Consider the following 21,233-nt stretch of genomic DNA (forward strand, 5'->3'; position numbering starts at 1 on the left):
AGGTAGGAAATGTATAGTTGGATAGAATTTTTAAGTATTCTTCTAATCCCTAAATATTATAATATACTTTATTGCTGAATTGTCAGAAATTATTTTTTTAATATTACCTAATATTTCCTATGGTGCCATATTATTCACTATACTACTTTAAAAAGCATATTCTATGACGCTTAAAGGAAAGTTTACTTTATATTCAAGTTATAAAGCTTTAATTTAGAAATTTTACAGGTTCTTTTGAGGGGATATAAAATAAAATGTCTTATATACCAATTTGAAAGCTACTTGTCAGAAGTGCACTTATATATATATATCAGAAGGTTAATAGTATTATAGAGTGTTCTGAAGAGATTTTGTTCTCTCTTAAGTAGTTTTACAACTTCTTAAAACTGTAAATTGTTAATTTATCTTGAAAGTCTGAAATTTTTTCAAGAAAATAACTTTATACCTTTGATTAGGCTTATACTTCAAAAATATACTATTTGATAAATACTTGCCCAGAAATACCACATAGGGGATCTTTAAAAGCTGACTGACTGAAAAGAACAATTCCTACTGTTTCACATTGGATTAACTAGTTGCTAGGAATTATAGTCAGTTTGTGAACTTACAATGCTAGCAGTTTGTTATGTGAATAAATTGTCATTACATTTGAGAACCATTTTTATTTTAATTAGATTTTTTTTAAGTTTATTTATTTATTTTTTTAATTAGTTTCTGCTTTATAACAAAGTGAATCAGTCATACATATACATCTGTTCCCACATCCCTTCCCTCATGCATCTCCCTCCCTCCCTATTTTAATTAGATTTTAATACTCATTCCATTTTTAAATAGGAGAAAGCCACAATAGAATTGACTTACCTAAGATCTCACTCAGAGGAGTTGTAGGGTGTCCTGACTCTGGGGTTTTTACTCTTAAGAGAGCAAGCTCTGGAGACAGACAGACTAGATTCAAATCCCAGCTTTACTACTTACACACTGGGTCACCTTCCACATGTTACTTAATTCTTTAAAACTTATTTTTCTAATCTGTAAAATGAGGTAACAGTACCTACTTTTTAAGATTGTTATGGGGATTAACTGAGATAATAATACCTATTAAGCACTGTACTGTGCATGGAATGTTATAGCAGCTTGACAGATATTGTTATCATTTATTATTAAGATCTTTGGTTCCCCACTTTTCCAATTTTGACTTTCTGATTAGCTAACTCATTATCAATTTCTATTCTTGGTTTAGAAATTATTTCTTTTTTTCTTTTTTTAATTTTTATTCATTTATTTATTTGTGGCTGTGTTGGGTCTTCATTTCTGTGCGTGGGCTTTCTCTAGTTGCGGCAAGTGGGTGCCACTCTTCATCGCGGTGCGTGGGCCTCTCACTATCGCAGCCTCTGTTGTTGCAGAGCACAGGCTCCAGACGCGCAGGCTCAGTAATTGTGGCTCACGGGCCCAGTTGCTCCACGGCATGTGGGATCTTCCCAGACCAGGGCTCGAACCTGTGTCCCCCTGCATTGGCAGGCAGATTCTCAACTACTGCGCCACCAGGGAAGCCCTAGAAATTATTTCTTTAACATGGCTTGAGCCAAGTTTATCTTCTTCCTTAAACATACTTTTCTTTTTGTCTTCTCTTGGTGGGTTACTGGATTCCTTCTCTCAGTGGCTGGAAACTTTGGAGTCATTTTTGACTTTTCCCCCTTTAATAAACCCACATCTACTTTGTCACTTAAGTTCTGTAACTCCACAGTGTTGTTATGAACTGGGTCTCTTTTCCATTCCCTTTGGCTTTCCAGGTAAGGCCCTTATTACTCCTGTATCAAATTCATAGCATGTCTTCATTTCTCAACTCCTCTTTTATACACTGTAATCAAAGTTAATATTTTAGCACTTATATTTACTTGATGGCCATTTGTACTCATTCGTTTCTGTTCTTGTAATCTCTTGCTGGGCAGAAAATATTTTTAACTTGTCTTTGTATTCCTGGTGCGTATCACAGATACCTTACACACAGCCAAAACTATAAATATTGAATGGAATTAGTATTTTTTTAAGTTACCAAAAATTTCTTCTTTTCATTATATCAATTTTTATACTTTAAATGCATATTTTTAATGTTTCTACAGCATTCTTTTTTATTTAGTTTCTTTTTTTAAGCTTTATTGAGGCATAATTGACTCTATAGCATTCTTGAGAGCAGCTTAAAACATAACTCCCTTTTTTCATTCAGTTAGTGTATGAAAAATGTGAAATCATAATACATAATTTTCTTTCACTCAAAACTTGGATTTTCTAACACAACATTGTAAATTAACTATATGTCAGTAAAAAAAAAAAAAGAACTAATTTTTTACAAGAGACCTTTTTACAGGAAAAAGCTCATTAACTTATATATTTGAATAGGTCAATCTGATTAGTGTATACCATACATTCTGACCTTGTATAAAAGTAGTTCAGGGCTTCCCTGGTGGCGCAGTGGTTGGGAGTCCGCCTGCCGATGCAGGGGACGCGGGTTCGTGCCCCGGTCCGGGAAGATCCCACATGCCGTGGAGTGGCTGGGCCTGTGAGCCATGGCCGCTGAGCCTGCGCGTCTGGAGCCTGTGCTCTGCAATGGGAGAGGCCACAAACAGTGAGAGGCCCGCATACTGCAAAAAAAAAAAAAAAAAAAAAAAAGTAGTTCACTTTTGAGATGATGTAATTTTAAAGATTTTTATGAAGACCAGATGAAGGCTGGGTATGTGGTACCCTTTGGTGTGACATTTCTTTTAATAGGAATGTAGTTTTATGCCCTGTAATTAGTTGAGTTTTTTTGAAAGGGATATGATTATAATATCAAATTCAAGGACTAAATAGCAGAATTTATTATGATTTCTCTTCCAGAAAAGAAGCAGAAGTTTAATTTAACACAGTCTCTGTGTGTTATTACCTAGATAGAAAATGAACGTACATTTGGTCACTCGGAAAAGTGAGAAATTCTTGATGTCCTTTAACAGTGGAGCATTTGAGTCAATAAATATTGTATCAAATGCTTTAGTACTGTTTCAACTCTAATTTTTAAATTTGTTTAGATCATCACTGACTGCTTTTCATTTATTTATTTATTTATTTATTTTTGGCTGAGTTGAGTCTTCATTGCTGTGCATGGGCTTTCTCTAGTTGTGGAGAGCGGAGACTACTCTTTGTTGCGGTGCGTGGGCTTCTCATTGCAGTGGCTTCTCTTGTTGCAGAGCACGGGGTCTAAGCACGCGGGCTTCAGTAGTTGTGGCTCATGGGCTCTAGGGCGCAGGCTCAGTAGTTGTGGCGCATGGGTTTAGTCGCTCCGAGGCATGTGGGATCTTCCCGGACCAGGGCTTGAACATGTGTCCCCTGCATTGGCAGGCGGATTCTTAACCACTGTGCCACCAGGGAAGTCCCTCTGACTGCTTTTTTATGCTTTGATTCTTTTACACCAACCAGTGTCTTTGGTGTGTATGAAGTTATTTTGCTCCAATTGATGTGTTTCATTTTTTCTATTGATCTGTCTTAAGATTTACTGACTAATTCTTCTGCCTTCTCCAATATGCTGTTAAACCCATCCAATGAATTTTTTTTAAGTTCTTGTATTTTTCAGTTGTAGAATTTCTATTTGGGTCTTTTTTATACTTCCATTTCTCTGCTGAGATTCTCCAAAGTTCAGTCATTAAACCATATGTTTTTAAGTTATTTAAATATATTTATAACAGCTACTTTAAAGTCTTTGTCTGCTAATTCCAATAGCTGAGCCCTTTCTAGATTGGTTTCTATTGACTGCCTGTTTTTCCTTGATTATGGATCATCTTTCTAGTAATTTCTATTGTATAGAAATTATACAATTTCTATTGTATAGAAACAAAAATATATTTTTGTTTTTGTAGGCAGTTCAATTAGTAGATGATCATCTTGAACTTATATGGACACAATTTGACAATATATAAGGGAGATCTGGGAAAAGCTCAAAGTACAGTCTCTAAATTCTGTTTCCCCCGTGGTCCTTGTTAGAGTTTGGTTTAAGTCTTTTGGGGGGCTAGTTTAAAATTGGTATTGCTCTATATTGTGGTCCTTATTCCTAACATGACACCTGGCCATTTGTATGTGTGTGTTTGTGTTTTACTTTATTTTTTATTTAAAATATATATCTTGGCTAAATTTCTATGTCAAAACATATAAATCTGTTTCTTTCTATATGATAGCCCAATATTTATCTCAGAATAATTGTAGTATATTTCATTGACCCACTTGATGTACATTTAGGTTGTTTCTTAATTTTCTTCAATACAAATATGCAATGAGTATTCTCGTACATATTATCTATCTGTACTTATTGGAAAATATAAATACATTTGGTAAATATTTGTCAGTATTCTATAGACAAAAGCAATGGAAATGTTAAATTTGCATTTCTTGGTTTACTAGTAAAGTTGAGCATCTTTTCATGTGGGTTACCAGCCATTTATCATTCATCTTTGATGACTTGCTTTCTCACAGATTATTTACTTTTATTAGTTAGATTTTGTCATTGATTGTGTATGATGAGTTCATTGTATATTAGTTAACAGAACTTTTTCTCCAGGTTTTCATTTGGCTTTCAATGTTACTTATGGTATTTTGAGGCCATGAAAGGTTTTTACTAGGGAAATAAGAGGTCCATCTTTCCAAAACCAGGATCAAGGCCAGCAGAAAGTTTGCCACAACACTGTATGGACCTCTTTATTCCCCCCCCCAATTTCTTTGAGATATAATTGACAAATAAAAATTCCATATATTTAAGGTGTAAAATGTGGTGACTTAATATATATTGTAAAATTACTGTAATCAGGTTAATTAACACAACCGTCACCTCACATAGGTAACCATTTTTTCAGCGTGTGATGAGAACACTTAAGGTCTTAGCATATTTCAAGTATACAATACATTGCTATTGAGTATAGTCACCATGCTATACATTCAAAATCCCAGAACTTACTCATCTTATAACCAAAAGTCACTGATAATTTATACTCTTTAACCAGTATCTCCCCATTTCCTCCACCCCTCACCTACTGCCAACCACCATTCTACTCTTGGGTTCAATGTGGTTAACAGTTTTAGATGCCACGTATAAGTGAGGTCATGGCTGTGTTTCTCTGTCTGGCTTATTTCACTTAGTATAATATACTCCAGGTTCATCCATGTGGTTGCAAATGGCAGGATTTCCTTTTTATGCCTGAATAATATTCCCTTATATATACGCATGCGTGTGTGTATGTGTATATATATTTTACATTTTCTTTACCCATTCATTCATTCATCAGTAACACAGGTTTTCATATCTTGCCAATGTGAAGAATGTTGCAATGAACATGAGACTGACTGCACACATCTCTTCAAGACAGCGATTTTATTTCTTTTAGATAGATACCCAGCAGTGAGATTGCTGGATTATATAGTAGTTCTATTTTTAATTCTTTGGGGAACGTCCATACCATTTTCCATAATGGCTATACCAGTTTACGTTCCCACCAACAGTGTATAGGTGTTCCTTTTACTCCATACCTTTGCCGACACTTGTCATCTCTTTTTTTTTTTTTTTTTCGGTACGCGGGCCTCTCACTGTCGCAGCCTCTCCCATGGCAGAGCACAGGCTCCAGACGCGCAGGCTTAGTGGCCATGGCTCATGGGCCCAGCCGCTCCGCGGCATGTGGAATCTTCCCGGACCGGGGCACGAACCCGTGTCCCCTGCATCGGCAGGCAGACTCTCAACCACTGCGCCACCAGGGAAGCCCCGCAAAAGTTTTATAATATAGTTTGAAATCAGGGAATGTGTTGCCTCCAGGTTTGTTCTTCCTTAACATTGCTCTGGCTATTTGGGATCTTTTGTGGTTCCATACAAATTTTAGAATTCTTTTTTCTATTTCTGTAAAAAATGTCACTTGGGGGTTCCCTGGTGGTGCAGTGGCTGAGAGTCCGCCTGCCGATGCAGGGGACACGGGTTCGTGCCCCGGTCCGGGAAGATCCCACATGCCGCGGAGCAGCTGGGCCCGTGAGCCATGGCTGCTGAGCCTGCGTGTCTGGAGCCTGTGCTCCACAACGGGAGAGGCCACAACAGTGAGAGACCTGTGTACCACACACACAAAAAAAAGTCACTTGGATTTTGATAAGAGATTTTACTGGATCTGTAGATCACTTTGGGTAATAAGGACATTTTAACAATACTAATTATTCCAATCCATAAACAGGATCTTTCCTATTTTATTTGTGTTTCTTCAATTTCTTTCATCAGTGTTCTGTAGTTTTTAGTGTAAAGATTTTCACCTCCTTAGTTAAATTTATTCTAAAGTATTTTATTCTTTTTGATGCTATTGTAAATGGGATTGTTCTCCTAATTTCTTGGATAGTTTGTTGTTAGTGTGTAGGAACACTACTGATTTTTGTATCCTGCAAAAAAGGATATTTTTGTATCCTTACTGAATTCATTTATTAGTTTTAAGAGTTTTTTAGTGGATCTTTAAGCTTTTCTGCATATAAGATCATGTATCTGCAAACAGACAATTTTAGTTCTTCTTCTCTGTTTTGGATGACTTTTATTACTTTTTCTCCCCTAATTGCTCCAGCTAACACTTTTAATACTTTGTTGAATAGAAGTGGTAAAAGTGGGCACCTCTGTCTCATTCCTGACCTTAGAGGAAAAGCTTTTAGCTCTTCACTATTAAGTGTGATGTTTCTGTGGGCTTGTCTATATGGCCTTTAGTATATGGAGGTATGTTTCATCTATGCCTAATTTTTGAGAATTTTTATCACGAAAGGATGTTGAATTTTGTCAGGTGCTTTTTCTGCATCTATTGAGATAATGTGATTTTTATCCTTCATTTTGTTATAGTGATGTATCACATTTATTGAGTTATGTATGTTGAACCAATGTGTATTTCAGGGATAAATCACACTTGATCATGGTGTATGATCATTTTACTGTGCTTTTGAATTCAGTTTTGTTGTTGTTGTTATGAGGATTTTTGCCACTATGTTTATCAGGATATTGGCCTGTAATTTTCTCTTTTTAAAGTCCCTACATGGCTTTGTTATGAGAATAATGCTGACCTCTTAAAACGAGTTTGTAAGTGTTCCCTCCTCTTCAGTATTTCAGAAGCATTTGAGAAGAACTGGTGTTAATTCTTCCTTAAATGCTTAGTAGAGTTTCAGTCTCACCAATGAAGTTATCTGGTCCTGAGCTTTTCTTCGTTTGGGAGGTTTTTGATTACTGCTTTAATGTCCTTACTTGTTATAGGTCTGTTCAGATTTTTTATATCTTTATGATTATTCTTGGTAGGTTGATTGTTTCTAGGAATTTATCCATTTCTTTTAAGTTATCCATTTTTTTCACATATAATTGTTCATAGTAGTCTCTTAGGATTCATTGTATTTCTCTAGTATCAGCTGTAATCTATGCTTTCATTTGTAATTTTATTTGAGTCCTTTTTTTGCTTAATTAATTAGCAAAAGTTTATCAGTTTTATTTGTCTTTAAAAAACAACTCTTAGTTTCATTGATTTTTTCTTTTTGTCATTTTTTCTGGTCTGTTTCATATATTTTTGCTCTCATCTTAGTAGTTTCCTTCCTTCTGCTGAGATTAGTTTGTTCTTTTTTCTAGTTTCTTAAGATGTAAAGTTATGTTGTTTATCTGAAATCTTTGTTTTTTCTTCATGTTGGCATTTTTTGCTATAAACTTCTCTCTTAGAACTGCTTTTGTTACATCCCATAGTTTTGGTTTGTTGTGTTTCCATTTTCATTTGTATTGAGATACTTTTTTAAAATATTTATTTATTTATTTATTTTTGGCTGCATCGGGTCTTAGTTGTGGCACATGGGATCTTCCTTGCGGCCTGTGGGATCTTTCATTGCAGCATGCGGTCTCTTCATTGCAGCACTCACCCTTCTCTCTCTAGTTGCAGTGCGTGGGCTCCAGAGCACATGGGCTCTGTAGTTGCAGCATGGGCTCTCTAGTTGTGGCGCACATACTCAGTAGTTGCAGCACACGGGCTTAGTTGCCCTGTGGCATGTGGGATCTTAGTTCCCTAACCTGGGATTGAACCCATGTCACCTGAATTGGAAGGTGGATTCTCAACCACTGGACCACCAGGGATGTCCCTCAAGATGCTATTTGATTTCTCTCTTGATTTCTTCTTTGACCCATTTGTTGTTTGGGTGCATGTTCTTCAATTTCCACGTATTTGTGAATATTTCAGTTTTCCTCATGTTATTAATTTCTAATTTCTTACTATTGTGGTTGGAAAAGATACTTGATATAATTTCAGTCTTAAATTTCTTAAGACATATTTTGTGGCCCAACATATAATCTATCTTGGAGAATGTTCCATGTGCACTTGAGAAGAGAAGAATGTGTATTCTATGCTGTAGATTTAAACCAAATCATAACAATAATTAACATTAAATGTAAATGGTCTAAACATCCCAACTAAAAAGCAGAGATTATCAGGCTGGATAAACATAAAATAATGAACTGTTGATGTATGTTTCAACATGAATGAATTCCACAATCTTTATGCTAAATGAAAAAAGACAGACACAAATGATTACATACTGTATAATAACATTTACATAGAATTCTAAAAAAGGCAAAACAGAAAGTAGACCATTGGTTGACAGGGTCAGCAATAAAGGAAATTGCCTGAAGAGGGATAGGAAGGAGTTTTTAGGTAGTGAAAATATTCTAAATTATGATTGTGGTGGTGGTTACATGACTATACATTTATTAAAACTTATCTACATGTACCTTGAAAGTTTGTGAATTTTGTCATATATAAATTATTTCTCAATAAAACTGATTGACATCACACAGCTAATTAAGTTCATGTAGGCATTTAGGAAATGTAAATATGAATAGAAATGTTTTAAATGAACTGAAAAAAGTTTAGTACTGAAAATCAAATCTTTCTACCCTAATTAAATGATACTCAAAATGTTAGAAGTTAATGAGTTTTTAAATGAGCTTTAATTACGTATTTTTCTGTATATTTTTTAAAATTATTAGGTTGAACTAAAGCGACAATATAATGACCAGCATTCAAAATTAAGAGGTCTTTTACCAGGTCGTCAATGGTACGAAATTCAAGCATACAGGGCCTTAAACCAGGCCCTAGGTAGGTAAGTGGAGTGAAATTTAATGTAATATTACTGTAATATTATCTCTGACCAGGACTATTTGTAGAGCTAGTCTTGCTACTTTATTCCTTATAATAAATTTCATGGAATTTTATTTCACTAGAACCCTGGGAACTCTGGTATATTTTCAGTGATAGATGTCAGAAGTGAAAGTTGAAAGAGTCAATGGAATAAATGAAACCCAAAATAAAACTCAATATTTGCTAAAGTTTAAAGATTTATGATTGGTCAGTGAGTATACAACAGAGTGCTCAGTAAATGTTTATAGAAGCTCACGACCAAACAATAAAATTTTATCTTGTGAACATCAGAACCTAAGTGATGATTTTATGGGTAAAAAGCAAACCATTTAAGAAGAGTTAAAGCAAACTGTGTTCATGGTACTAAAGAATTCACACCAACTAACAGTAAAATTTAATTATAATACTCTTTTTTTCTAAAGATTCTGGTCCATTAAGATTTGTGCTTTGTGGAACTAGTTTTTATATCACTATTTTATACCATAATTTCACAGGACATCAACACTTTAAATTTATAAACACTATAATTATTAGATTATTTATAATCTAATTTAACACTTTGTTCTCTATTTATGAAATTTAATTAGTTTAACCATATAATAGTTTTTTCCTGTGAAGCTGTATGAATAAAATTCAGATAATTCAAATAGAACAACACAGGTTAAGAGTAAAATCATGAAAATATGGCCATTTGACACGTTTTCAGATCAGCCAGAAGACCCACAGCTAACCATTATCTGCCCTAACCAATCTAGAAATTGGACTTTTCTCAAGTGTCTTGTTTACTCACATTAGCTCATTTAAACATAAGCAGGGGCTTCCCTGGTGGCGCAGTGGTTGAGAGTCTGCCTGCCGATGCAGGGGACACGGGTTCGTGCCCCGGTCCGGGAAGATCCCACATGCCATGGAGCGGCTGGGCCCGTGAGCCATGGCCGCTGAGCCTGCGCGTCCAGAGCCTGTGCTCCGCAATGGGAGAGGCCACAACAGTGAGAGGCCTGTGTACGGCAAAAAAACAAAACAAAACAAAACAAAACAAAAACATAAGCAGACCAGCTTGCATTTGAGTTCAGATTTACATATGCTGATGACATGACTGCAACAGCTGGATTTAAGTCCCAGCACACATCACCCACTCCCCTCCCCATCATTTCATAATGATATTCTGCAGTTGTTTCTCTTCAAACTGAATGATTCAGTTTTATGTTTAACCTACTGCCCTTCTCTGCCTAGAAATCCCAGTGGTACTTGGCATCAGGTTTCACTGGAAATTGTTCTTGAAGCATTTCATCTACTTACTTTGTCTCTCCCTGTTGATTGACCTGTTTGTTTTATTTTAATATTCAGCAAATAGTTTCTAGGGGAACCTGAATATTTGTTTTAAAATTCTTACCTTTTAGTCATTAGGCTTAATTTCAGGAAAATAAATATTTTTACCTCAGTTGATTATTTTTTCTCTTAATATAAGCAATGCCTTGAATTTTAAGAAACCATTTGAAGCAAAAGTACATTCGTATCCTGTTTTGTCATTTATAAACCTTTTCTACATATATTAAACAGGTTGTGAAAGATGAAATTACTTGTCTAATGTCACATAGCTACTAAATGCACCTTCATGTCTTGACACCACCTACATTTAAAACCTTAAGACTTGGTTTTTCATCCTTATGCCTACCTGTATCCACTAAAATTCTCACTATTAAATATAAACATCTCACTATTAAACTGTTCAATGTACCATATCCTTTCATTATTCTTTGCCTTGGCATACAAGTTACCATACAGTTCATTTGGCAAGTTTACCAATCAAAACCTAGTTGAAGAGGTCATGTCCTTTATGAAGACTTTTTTTTATTTCTCCAACTAGAGTTATTTACTCCTTAGGAAACACATAGCACTTTATACTTATCTCTATTATAGCATATATCTCATTGTTTTGGAGTAGCCTGTTTATCTGTCTCCTTCCCTAAACATGTATTAGACATTTTTCCATTCTCAGCAACCACCTGTGCCTCATATTGGGACATAGATGCACAATAAGTACTTGTTGAATTAGTGAAAAATGCCAGGTTCAGTGCTTTTCTATCTATACCATATTGGCCACAGAGCTTCTAGAGCTTCAAAACATACTTTTCAAGAATTTCAGAAAAAGCATGTGTTTATAGTATTGATGTAGAATACTATAGTTACGGTATTTTATTAATTAAAAAGTGGATAGCCCAACTGTCATCGTACTGATTTTCAGTGAAACAGTATCAACAAGTAGCAACTTATTCCAAAGAAACATCCACTAAAAAAAATCAAGTGAATGTTTTACATCATTTGATAAAACTCATAATGTGTATTGATTGACATAAAAGGTGCTTATACTAATGCACTGTTCTTATAAGGGATATGTCTAGAAGGACTAAAGTAAGCAGAAACAAATTGAGTTTAAAAAAATGTTATCTTTTTTTTAAGCCCACATGGGACTGTTAAGAGTATTTGAAGTAATGTAAATCCATAAAATGTAATAACAGCTTTCAGGAATGTACCAGGTGGTTTTGTGACCAGGTTACAACTGCACTGTAAGTTTCCTAAAGGGTCTGCTTTACTAAAGTATAATCTTTGTCTCAAGTGGGCATAATTCATTTGAGCAAGGCAGTATGAAAACAATGGAAAAAAGAGAAGGTGAAACCTTTTTCTCTGAACTGTTTTGTTAACTTAAATGCCTTTCTGCCATAGGACACTTTAAACATAAACCAAAATAGAATAGCACCCTGACTTTGCATTGATTTTCAACACTGTTATATAATATTGGCAATATACATCTTCCTATCCTGCCCAATTTTATGGTTGGTCTGATGCCTTGGAACCTATGGATTACTTTAAAATATCACACAAGAATGTCATATAAAATTTAGATTTTTAATGTCCCTATGGAATAATCAAACCTTTATGTTAATTTTCACCCCCTCTCAAAATCCCATGATAGTTAAGGAATAAAAATGTCAAGCCTATAAAGTTGAAAAGAGTGGGAGAAGAGACAATGACAGATGAGCTGTCAATAAATTTTGAACACTGGAAAACAGATGAATAATTGAATGACTTAGCAGGCAAGAGAAAGCTGAAATTTAAGTCTGTAATCATGAAAGCTAACAAGATCTTCCAGATTCAAGCATGGAAAAGCTTAGGACTTGGGGGTACTCTAAAGTGTTGGTAAAATACTGTTAAACTAAAGAGGATTGGTTACAAGTTAGTATATGTAGTAGACATATAGGGGGCTGTAGACAGCCCCCTCCCCTATCCAAGTTTACTCTCTGGATAGAATGAACTAGAGAGTCTGTATACTCTTTAACTACAGTTACAGCTAAGGATGTGTTAAAGATGTGGGGTAAGAAAAGTCTACCTACTGAATGTGAGAGCTCCATTCTCTTTTTCTTCTCAGCTCTGAGTAGGCTGACAATGAATCTTATATCTTCAAGGCAGGAAAGTACAGTGTTCCTTTCTAAGAAAACTGACCACCCCATGAATAAGGGCCTACAGATAGTAACGAAGTGGCCCTGTTCCTACCTTACTGCAAGCCTCCCAGCCTATAAGTCCCACCCATGTACACAAAGCTACCAGTCAGCACTTTAGTGCCTTACTCTTAAATAAGTGCATGGAGTCTTCACCAGATGTTCAAAGAATGTCTGTAATATGAAAAACAGAGACCAAAACAATACCAACAAAACAAAAGCAGGGTGGAAGAACTTGTAGAAAACAGAAACAGTGCAGTAGAAAAGAAGTTGGCAAACTCTTTCTGTAAAGGGCCAGATAAGTACATACTTTATGTTTTTCAGGCCACATACAGTCTGCATCCACATTCTTCTTTGTTTTCTCTTTAACCTTTAAAATGTAAATACCATTCCTAGATTGCAGGCTATACAAAAACATGATATGGACCAGATTTTCCCTGTGGACTATAGTTTGCCAACTGTTGGATAGAAGAAAACTTTAAAAAATTTTATCAGTAATACCCATAGGGGGAGGTAAGATACTGCCTCCATAAAATAAGAACAGAAAATAAGAAAAAGCTCCTAGACATTAATATGGTAGCAACAAATTTTAAATGCAGAATTGGGCTTAGGAGAGAAAATTGAAATCCCCCACACCCAAAAATCAAAGAGAAAGAAAATGGGAAAGAATAACTAGAAAATTAGAGGATCAGTATGCAGGAAACAACTTCTGATAAATAGGAGCTCCATATGAAGAGATTAGAGAAAATAGAGAAAGAAACATGTCAAAGAAATAATTCAAGAAAAATGCTCAGAATTGAAGGACATACTTTCCTGATGAAAGCATCCACTCAAGCACCAGTAAAGGGGGAAAAGCTACAAAGCTCCTCACTATGCAGTTTCAAAGTACCCAAGGTAAAGAAAATGTCCTGAAACCTTCCAGAGAGAAAAAGACAACTCTCATACAAAAGATATAGAATCAGTATTGAAACAGACTTCTTAAAAGCAGCACTAGAAGCTGAAAGACAGTTGAAAATTATCTTCAGTTATTTGAGGGAAATTTCTGACTTGCAGTCTAAGTTCTTAGCAACCCAAATGATCAATAAACTGTAAGACAGACTAAAGCCTTCAGTATTCAGTATTAAAAGACCTAAAACATTTGCTTCAAATGCACACTTTCTCAGGATCCAACTGAAAGATATTCTCCAACAAAGAAGAGAAAGTTCAGAAAGAGGAATACCAAGGATGCAGGAAACCAGAGTTCCAACCCAGAAAAGTGAAATTCCCAAAACAACCAAGGAAGAAAGCTCTGGGATGAATCTGTGTGGCAGTCCCGTAGTAGTTAGTCTAGATTGGTTTTTGAGGATGGAATGTTTTGCCCATATTGAGAAAAATTCTTGCAGCTGTGACAAAGTGGGAATTAATTAATGATAGAAACATAGAAAATTAAGCAAAAAAGGAGAGAGGGAGAGTTATTAACTCCAAGGCAGACAAAAACGTCTTCTATGGGAAAGGACATGTAATCATAGTGGATCATGTAATTCACCTTTAAATGGTAATCCACTGAATATTGATTTACAAAAGAATTGTGATATAATGCTGCTAGAAGAATGGAGAGGTAGCGAAGTTATCAGTGATATGAGATAAACATCTTCTGTAGGAAGAGTCAGTAAATGATTTCTAATGGTTAAAACCCAGGAAGTAGTAATAGTATGTTATTTAGAAATGTGGAGGCAAGTGACCACAAGAACTATGTAAAATATTTTCAATTACTGGTTTCTGAGATTGGGAATTGGAGATGTAGTGTGAGTAGGCAAAAGAAAATTCTGTTTTTATTAAAACTATTATAATACTACTTGACTTTTAAACTATGCTTGTGTATTTGATTAAAAATTAAAATTTACAAGCTAAAATTAACTTTTTAAAGAGTCTGGAGATTGGTTCAAGATGGCGGAGTAGAAGGACATGCTCTCATTCTTTAGAGAACACCGGAATCACAACTAACTGCTGAACAGTCATCGACAGGAAGACACTGGAACTCACCAAAAAAGATAAACCACATGCAAAGACAAAGAAGAGGCTGCAGTGAGACAGTAGGAGGGGCGCTATCACAATAAAATCAAATCCCATAACTGCTGGGTGGGTGACTCATAAACTGGAGAACACTTATACCACAGAAGTCCACCCACTGGAGTGAACGTTCTGAGCCACACATCAGACTTCCCAACCTGGGGGCCTGGCAACGGGAGGAGGAATTCCTAGAGAATCATACTTTGAAGGCTAGTGGGATTAGATTGCAGGACTTTGGCAGCACTGGGGGAAACAGAGACTCCACTCTTGGAGGGCACACACAGAGAAGTGTGCGCATCAGGACCCAGGGGAAGGAGCAGTGACCCAATAGGAGACTGAGCCAGACCTACCTGCTAGTCTTGGATGGTCTCCTGCAGAGGTGGGGGACAGCTGTGGCTCACCAAGGGACAAGGACACTTGCAACAGAAGTTCTGGGAAGGACTCCTTGGCGTGAGCTCTCCCAGAATCCGCCATTGGCCCCACCAAAGAGCCTGGGTAGGCTCCAGTGGTGGGTCACCTCAGGCCAAACAACCAACAGGGAGGGAACTCAGCCCAACCCATCAGCAGACAAGGGGATTAAAGTTTTACTGAGCTCTGCCCACCAGAGCAACAGCCAGCTCTACCCACCACCAGTCCCTCCCATCAGGAAACTTCCACAAGCCTCTTAGATAGCCTCATCCACCAGAGGGCAGACAGCAGAAACAAGAACTGCAATCCTGCAGCCTGTGGAACAAAAACCACATTAACGGAAAGATAGACAAGATGAAAAGGCAGAAGGCTATGTCCAGATGAAGGAACAAGATAAAACCCCAGAAAAACAACTAAATGAAGTGGAGATAGGCAACCTTCCAGAAAAAGAATTCAGAATAATGATAGTGAAAATGATCCAGGACCTCGGAAAAAGAATGGAGGCAAAGATCGAGAAGATGCAAGAAATGTTTAACAAAGATCTAGAAGAATTAAAGAACAAACAAACAGAGATGAGCAATACAATAACTGAAATGAAAAATACACTAGAAGGAATCAATAGCAGAATAACTGAGGCAGAAGAATGCATAAGTGACCTGGAAGACAGAATGTTGGAATTCACTGCTGCAGAGCAGAATAAAGAAACAAGAATGAAAAGAAATGGAAGACAGCCTAAGAGACCTCTGGGACAACATTAAACACACCAACATTCGCATTATAGGAGTCCCAGAAGGAGAAGAGAGAGAGAAAGGACCCGAGAAAATATTTGAAGAGATTATAGTCGAAGACTTCCCTAACATGGGAAAGGAAATAGCCACCCAAATCCAGGAAGCACAGAGAGTCCCATACAGGATAAACCCAAGGAGAAACACGCCAAGACACATAGTAATCAAATTGGCAAAAATTAAAGACAAAGAAAAATTATTGAAAGCAGCAAAGGAAAAAGGACAAATAACATACAAGGGAACTCCCATAAGGTTAACAGCTGATTTCTCAGCAGAAACTCTACAAGCCAGAAGGGAGTGGCATGATATACTTAAAGTGATGAAAGGGAAGAACCTACAGCCAAGATTACTCTACCCGGCAAGGATCTCATTCAGATTCGTTGGAGAAATCAAAAGCTTTACAGACAAGCAAAAGCTAACAGAATTCAGCACCACCAAACCACCTGTACAACAAATTCTAGAGGAACTTCTCTAAGTGGGAAACACAAGAGAAGAAAAGGACCTACAAAAACAAATGCAAAACAATTAAGAAAATGGTAAAAGGAACATACATATCGATAGTTACCTTAAATGTGAATGGATTAAATGCTCCAACCAAAAGACACAGGCTCGCTGAATGGATACAAAAACAAGAGCCATATATATGCTGTCTACAAGAGACCCACTTCAGACCTAGGGACACATACAGACTGCAAGTGAGGGGATGGAAAAAGATATTCCATGCAAATGGAAATCAAAAGAAAGCTGGAGTAGCAATACTCATATCAGATAAAATAGACTTTAAAATAAAGCATGTTACAAGAGACAAGGAAGGACACTACGTAATGATCAAGGGATCAATCCAAGAAGAAGATATAACAATTACAAATATAGATACACCCAACATAGGAGCACCTCAATACATAAGGCAACTCCTAACAGCTCTAAAAGAGGAAATCGACAGTAACACAATAATAGTGGGGGACTTTAACACCTCACTTACACCAATGGACAGATCATCCAAACAGAAAATTAATAAGGAAGCACAAGCTTTAAATGGCACAGTAGACCAGATAGATTTAATTGATATTTATAGGACATTCCATCCAAAAACAGCAGATTACACTTTCTTCTCAAGTGCGCAGGGAACATTCTCCAGGATAGCTCACATCTTGGGTCACAAATCAAGCCTCAGTAAATTTAAGAAAATTGAAATCATATCAAGCATCGTTTCTGACCACAACAGTATGAGATTAGAAATCAATTACAGGGGAAAAAAATGTAAAAGCCACAAACACATGGAAACTAAACAGTATGTTACTAAATAACCAAGAGATCACTAAAGAAATCAAAGAGGAAATCAAAAAATACCTAAGACAAATGACAATGAAAAAACAACAGTCCAAAACCTATGGGATGCAGCAAAAGCAGTTCTAAGAGGAAAGTTTATAGCTATACAAGCCTACCTCAAGAAACAAGAAAAATAAACAATCTAACATTACACCTAAAGGAACTAGAGAAAGAAGAACAGACTCAACCCAAAGTTAGCAAAAGGAAAAATATCATAAATATCAGAGCAGAAATAAATGAATTAGAAACAAAACAGTACCAAAGGTCAATAAAGCTAAAAGCTGGTTCTTCGAGAAAATAAGCAAAATTGATAAACCATCAGCCAGACTCATCAAGAAAAAGAGGGAGAGGACTGAAATCAATAAAATTAGAAATGAAAAAGGAGAAGTTACAACAGACACCACAGAAATACAAAGCATCCTAAGAGACTATTACAGGCAACTCTATGCCAATAAAATGGACAACCTGGAAGAAATGGACAAATTCTTAGAAAGGTATAACCTGCCAAGACTGAACCAGGAAGGAACAGAAAATATGAACAGACCAATCACAAGTAATGAAATTGAAACTGTGATTTTAAATCTTCCAACAAACAAAAGTACAGGACCAGATGGTTTTACAGGTGAACTCTATCGAACATTTAGAGAAGAGCTAACACCTATTCTTCTCAAAATCTTCCATTCCAAAAAATTGCAGAGGAAGGAAAACTCCCAAACTCATTCTGTGAGGCCACCATCACCCTGATACCAAAACCAAAGATACTACAAAAAAAGAAAATTACAGACCAGTATCACTGATAAATATACATGCAGAAATCCTCAACAAAATACTGGCAAACAGTAACAACACATTAAAAGGATCATACACCATGATCAAGTGGGATTTTATCCCAGAGATGCAAGGATTCTTCAGTATACGCAAATCAATCAATGTGATACACCATATTAACAAATTGAAGAATAAAAACATATGATCATCTCAATAGATGCAGAAAAAGCTTTTTACAAAATTCAACACCCATTTATGATAAAAACTCTCCAGAAAGTGGGCATAGAGGGAACCTACTTCAACATAATAAAGGCCATATATGACAAACCCACAGCAAACATCATTCTCAATGGTGAAAAACTGAAAGCATTTCCGCTAAGATCAGGAACAAGACAAGGATGTCCACCCTCACCACTATTATTCAACATAGTTTTGGAAGTCCTAGCCATGACAATCAGAGAAGAAAAGGAAATAAAAGGAATCCAAATCGGAAAAGAAGAAGTAAAGCTGTCACTGTTTGCAGATGACAAGATACTATACATAGAGAATCCTAAAGATGGCACCAGAAAACTACTAGAGCTAATCAATGAATTTGGTAAAGTTGCAGGATACAAAATTTATGCACAGAAATCTCTTGCATTCCTATACACTAATGATGAAATATCTGAAAGAGAAATTAAGGAAACATTCCCATTTACCATTGCAACAAAAAGAATAAAATACCTAGGAATAAACCTACCTAGAGAGACAAAAGACCTGTATGCAGAAAACTATAAGACACTAATGAAAGAAATTAAAGATGATACCAGCAGATGAAGAGATATACCTTGTTCTTGGATTGGAAGAATCAATATTTTGAAAATGACTATACTACCCAAAGCAATCTACAGATTCAATGAAATCCCTATCGAATTACTAATGGCATTTTTTACAAAACTAGAATTTAAAATCTCAAAATTTGTATGGAGACACAAAAGACCCCGAATAGCCAAAGCACTCTTGAGGGAAAAAAACGGAGCTGGAGGAATCAGACTCCCTGACTTCAGACTATACTACGAAGCTACAGTAATCAACACAATATGGTACTGGCACAAAAACCAAAATATAGATCAATGGAACAGGATAGAACACCCAGAGATAAACCCACTCATCTCTGGTCAACTAATCTATGACAAAGGAGACAAGGATATACAATTCAGAAAAGACAGTCTCTTCAATAAGTGGTGCTGGAAAAACTCGACAGCTACATGTAAAAAAATGAAATTAGAACACTCCCTAACACCATACACAAAAATAAACTGAAAATGGATTAGAGACCTAAATGTAAGACTGGGCACTATAAAACTTTTAGAGGAAAACATCAGAAAAACACTCTTTGACATAAATCACAGCAAGATATTTTTTGATCCACCTCCAGAGTAATGGAAATAAAAATAAACAAATGGGACCTAATGAAAGTTAAGATCTTTTGCACAGCAAAGGAGACCATAAACAGGACTAAAAGACAACCCTCAGAATGGGAGAAATATTTGCAAATGAATCATCGGACAAAGGATTAATCTCCAAAATATATAAACAGCTCATGCAGCTCAATATTAAAAGAACAAACAACCAATCCAAAAATGGGCAGAAGACCTAAATAGACATTTCTCCATAGAAGACATACAGATGGCCAAGAAGCACATGAAAAGCTGCTCAACATCACTAATTTTTAGAGAAATGCAAATCAAAACTACAATGAGGTATCACCTCACACCAGTTAGAATGGGCATCATCAGAAAATCTACAAACAACAAATGCTGGCAAGGGTGTGGAGAAATGGGAACCCTCTTGCACTGTTGGTGAGAATTTAAATTGATACAGCCACTATGAAGAACAGTATGGAGGTTCCTTAAAACACTAAAAATAGAACTACCATATGACCCAGCAATCCCACTACTGGGCATATACCCAGAGAAAAACATAATTCAAAAAGACCCATGCACCCCAATGTTCATTGCAGCACTATTTACAGTTGCCAGGTCATGGAATCAACCTAAATGCCCATTGGCAGATGAATGTATAAAGAAGATGTGGTACATATATAACAATGGAATATTACTCAGCCGGAAGAAGGAAGGAAATTGGGTCATTTGTAGAGACGTGGATGCATCTAGAGATTGTCATACAGAGTGAAGTAAGTCAGAAAGAGAAAAACAAATATCGTATATTAACACATATATGTGGAACCCAGAAAATGGTACAGATGAACTGGTTTACAGAGCAGAAACTGAGACACAGAAGTAGAGAGCAAACATATGACACCAAGGGGGCAAAGCAGCAGGTGGTGGGGGTTGTGGTGTGATGGATTGGGAGATTGGGATTGACATGTATACACTGATGTGTATAAAATGGATGACTAATAGGAAAATAAATAAGTAAACATTAAAAAAATAAAGAGTCTGGAGGTTTCAATTCTAGATAAGATGGAGTAAGTACATTCTGTACTGTCTTTAAAAGCTAGACAGAATGCATGGAGCAGCTTTTTTTTTTTTTTTTTTTTTTTGCGGTAGGCGGGCCTCTCACTGTTGTGGCCTCTCCCCTTGCAGAGCACAGGCTCCGGACGCGCAGGCTCAGCAGCCATGGCTCACGGGCCTAGCCGCTCTGCGGCATGTGGGATCTTCCCAGACCGGGGCACGAACCCGTGTCCCCTGCATCGGCAGGCGGACTCTCAACCACTGCGCCACCAGGGAAGCCCGGAGCAGCTATTTGAGTACCGTGAAAAGTGAATAATATTAGACAGATTGCGGAAGAAGGCCAGAATTCAAAATACCAATGAACTGGTTGGAATAACTATATTAATATCAGGACAAAGTAGAATTAAGAGGAAAGAAAATTATTGGGGTGTTAGAAGAAAAATTACATAATGATAAAAGGGTCAATTTATCAAAAAGACATAACAATCCTAAATGTGTATGCACCTAAAAATAGAGCTTCAAAATACATGACACAAAAGCTGACATCTGAATAGAGAAATAGACAAATCCACAAGCATGGTTGGAGACTTTAAAATTCCTCTCTCAGTAATAGATAGAAGTAGTAAACAGAAAATCAATAAAGAGATGGAAGACTTAAACAATATTATTAACCAGCTAGATTGAATTGACATTATAGAGCACTCCACCCAACAACAGCAGAATAAACACAAGGAATATGTACCAATTTAGACAATA

The 21,233-nt window shown here is 36.3% G+C and overlaps 1 protein-coding gene across 5 annotated transcripts in view; it reads left to right on the forward strand.

The window, feature by feature from the left end:
• Positions 1-21,233, forward strand: part of BRIP1 (BRCA1 interacting DNA helicase 1) — a 187,126-nt gene that overhangs the window by 147,476 nt on the left and 18,417 nt on the right. For all 5 annotated transcript variants that reach the window (XR_014014065.1, XM_081220416.1, XM_081220413.1 and 2 more), the window contains one exon: positions 9,038-9,150. Coding sequence is in view for 4 of the 5 variants with exons in the window: in XM_081220416.1 (XP_081076542.1) it covers positions 9,038-9,150 (113 nt within the window). In the remaining variant the exon portion in view is untranslated. The remainder of the gene's footprint in view (positions 1-9,037; positions 9,151-21,233) is intronic.

Source organism: Mesoplodon bidens (genome assembly GCF_964165515.1).
Source record: "Mesoplodon bidens genome assembly, chromosome: 19".
Taxonomy (NCBI): domain Eukaryota; kingdom Metazoa; phylum Chordata; class Mammalia; order Artiodactyla; family Ziphiidae; genus Mesoplodon; species Mesoplodon bidens.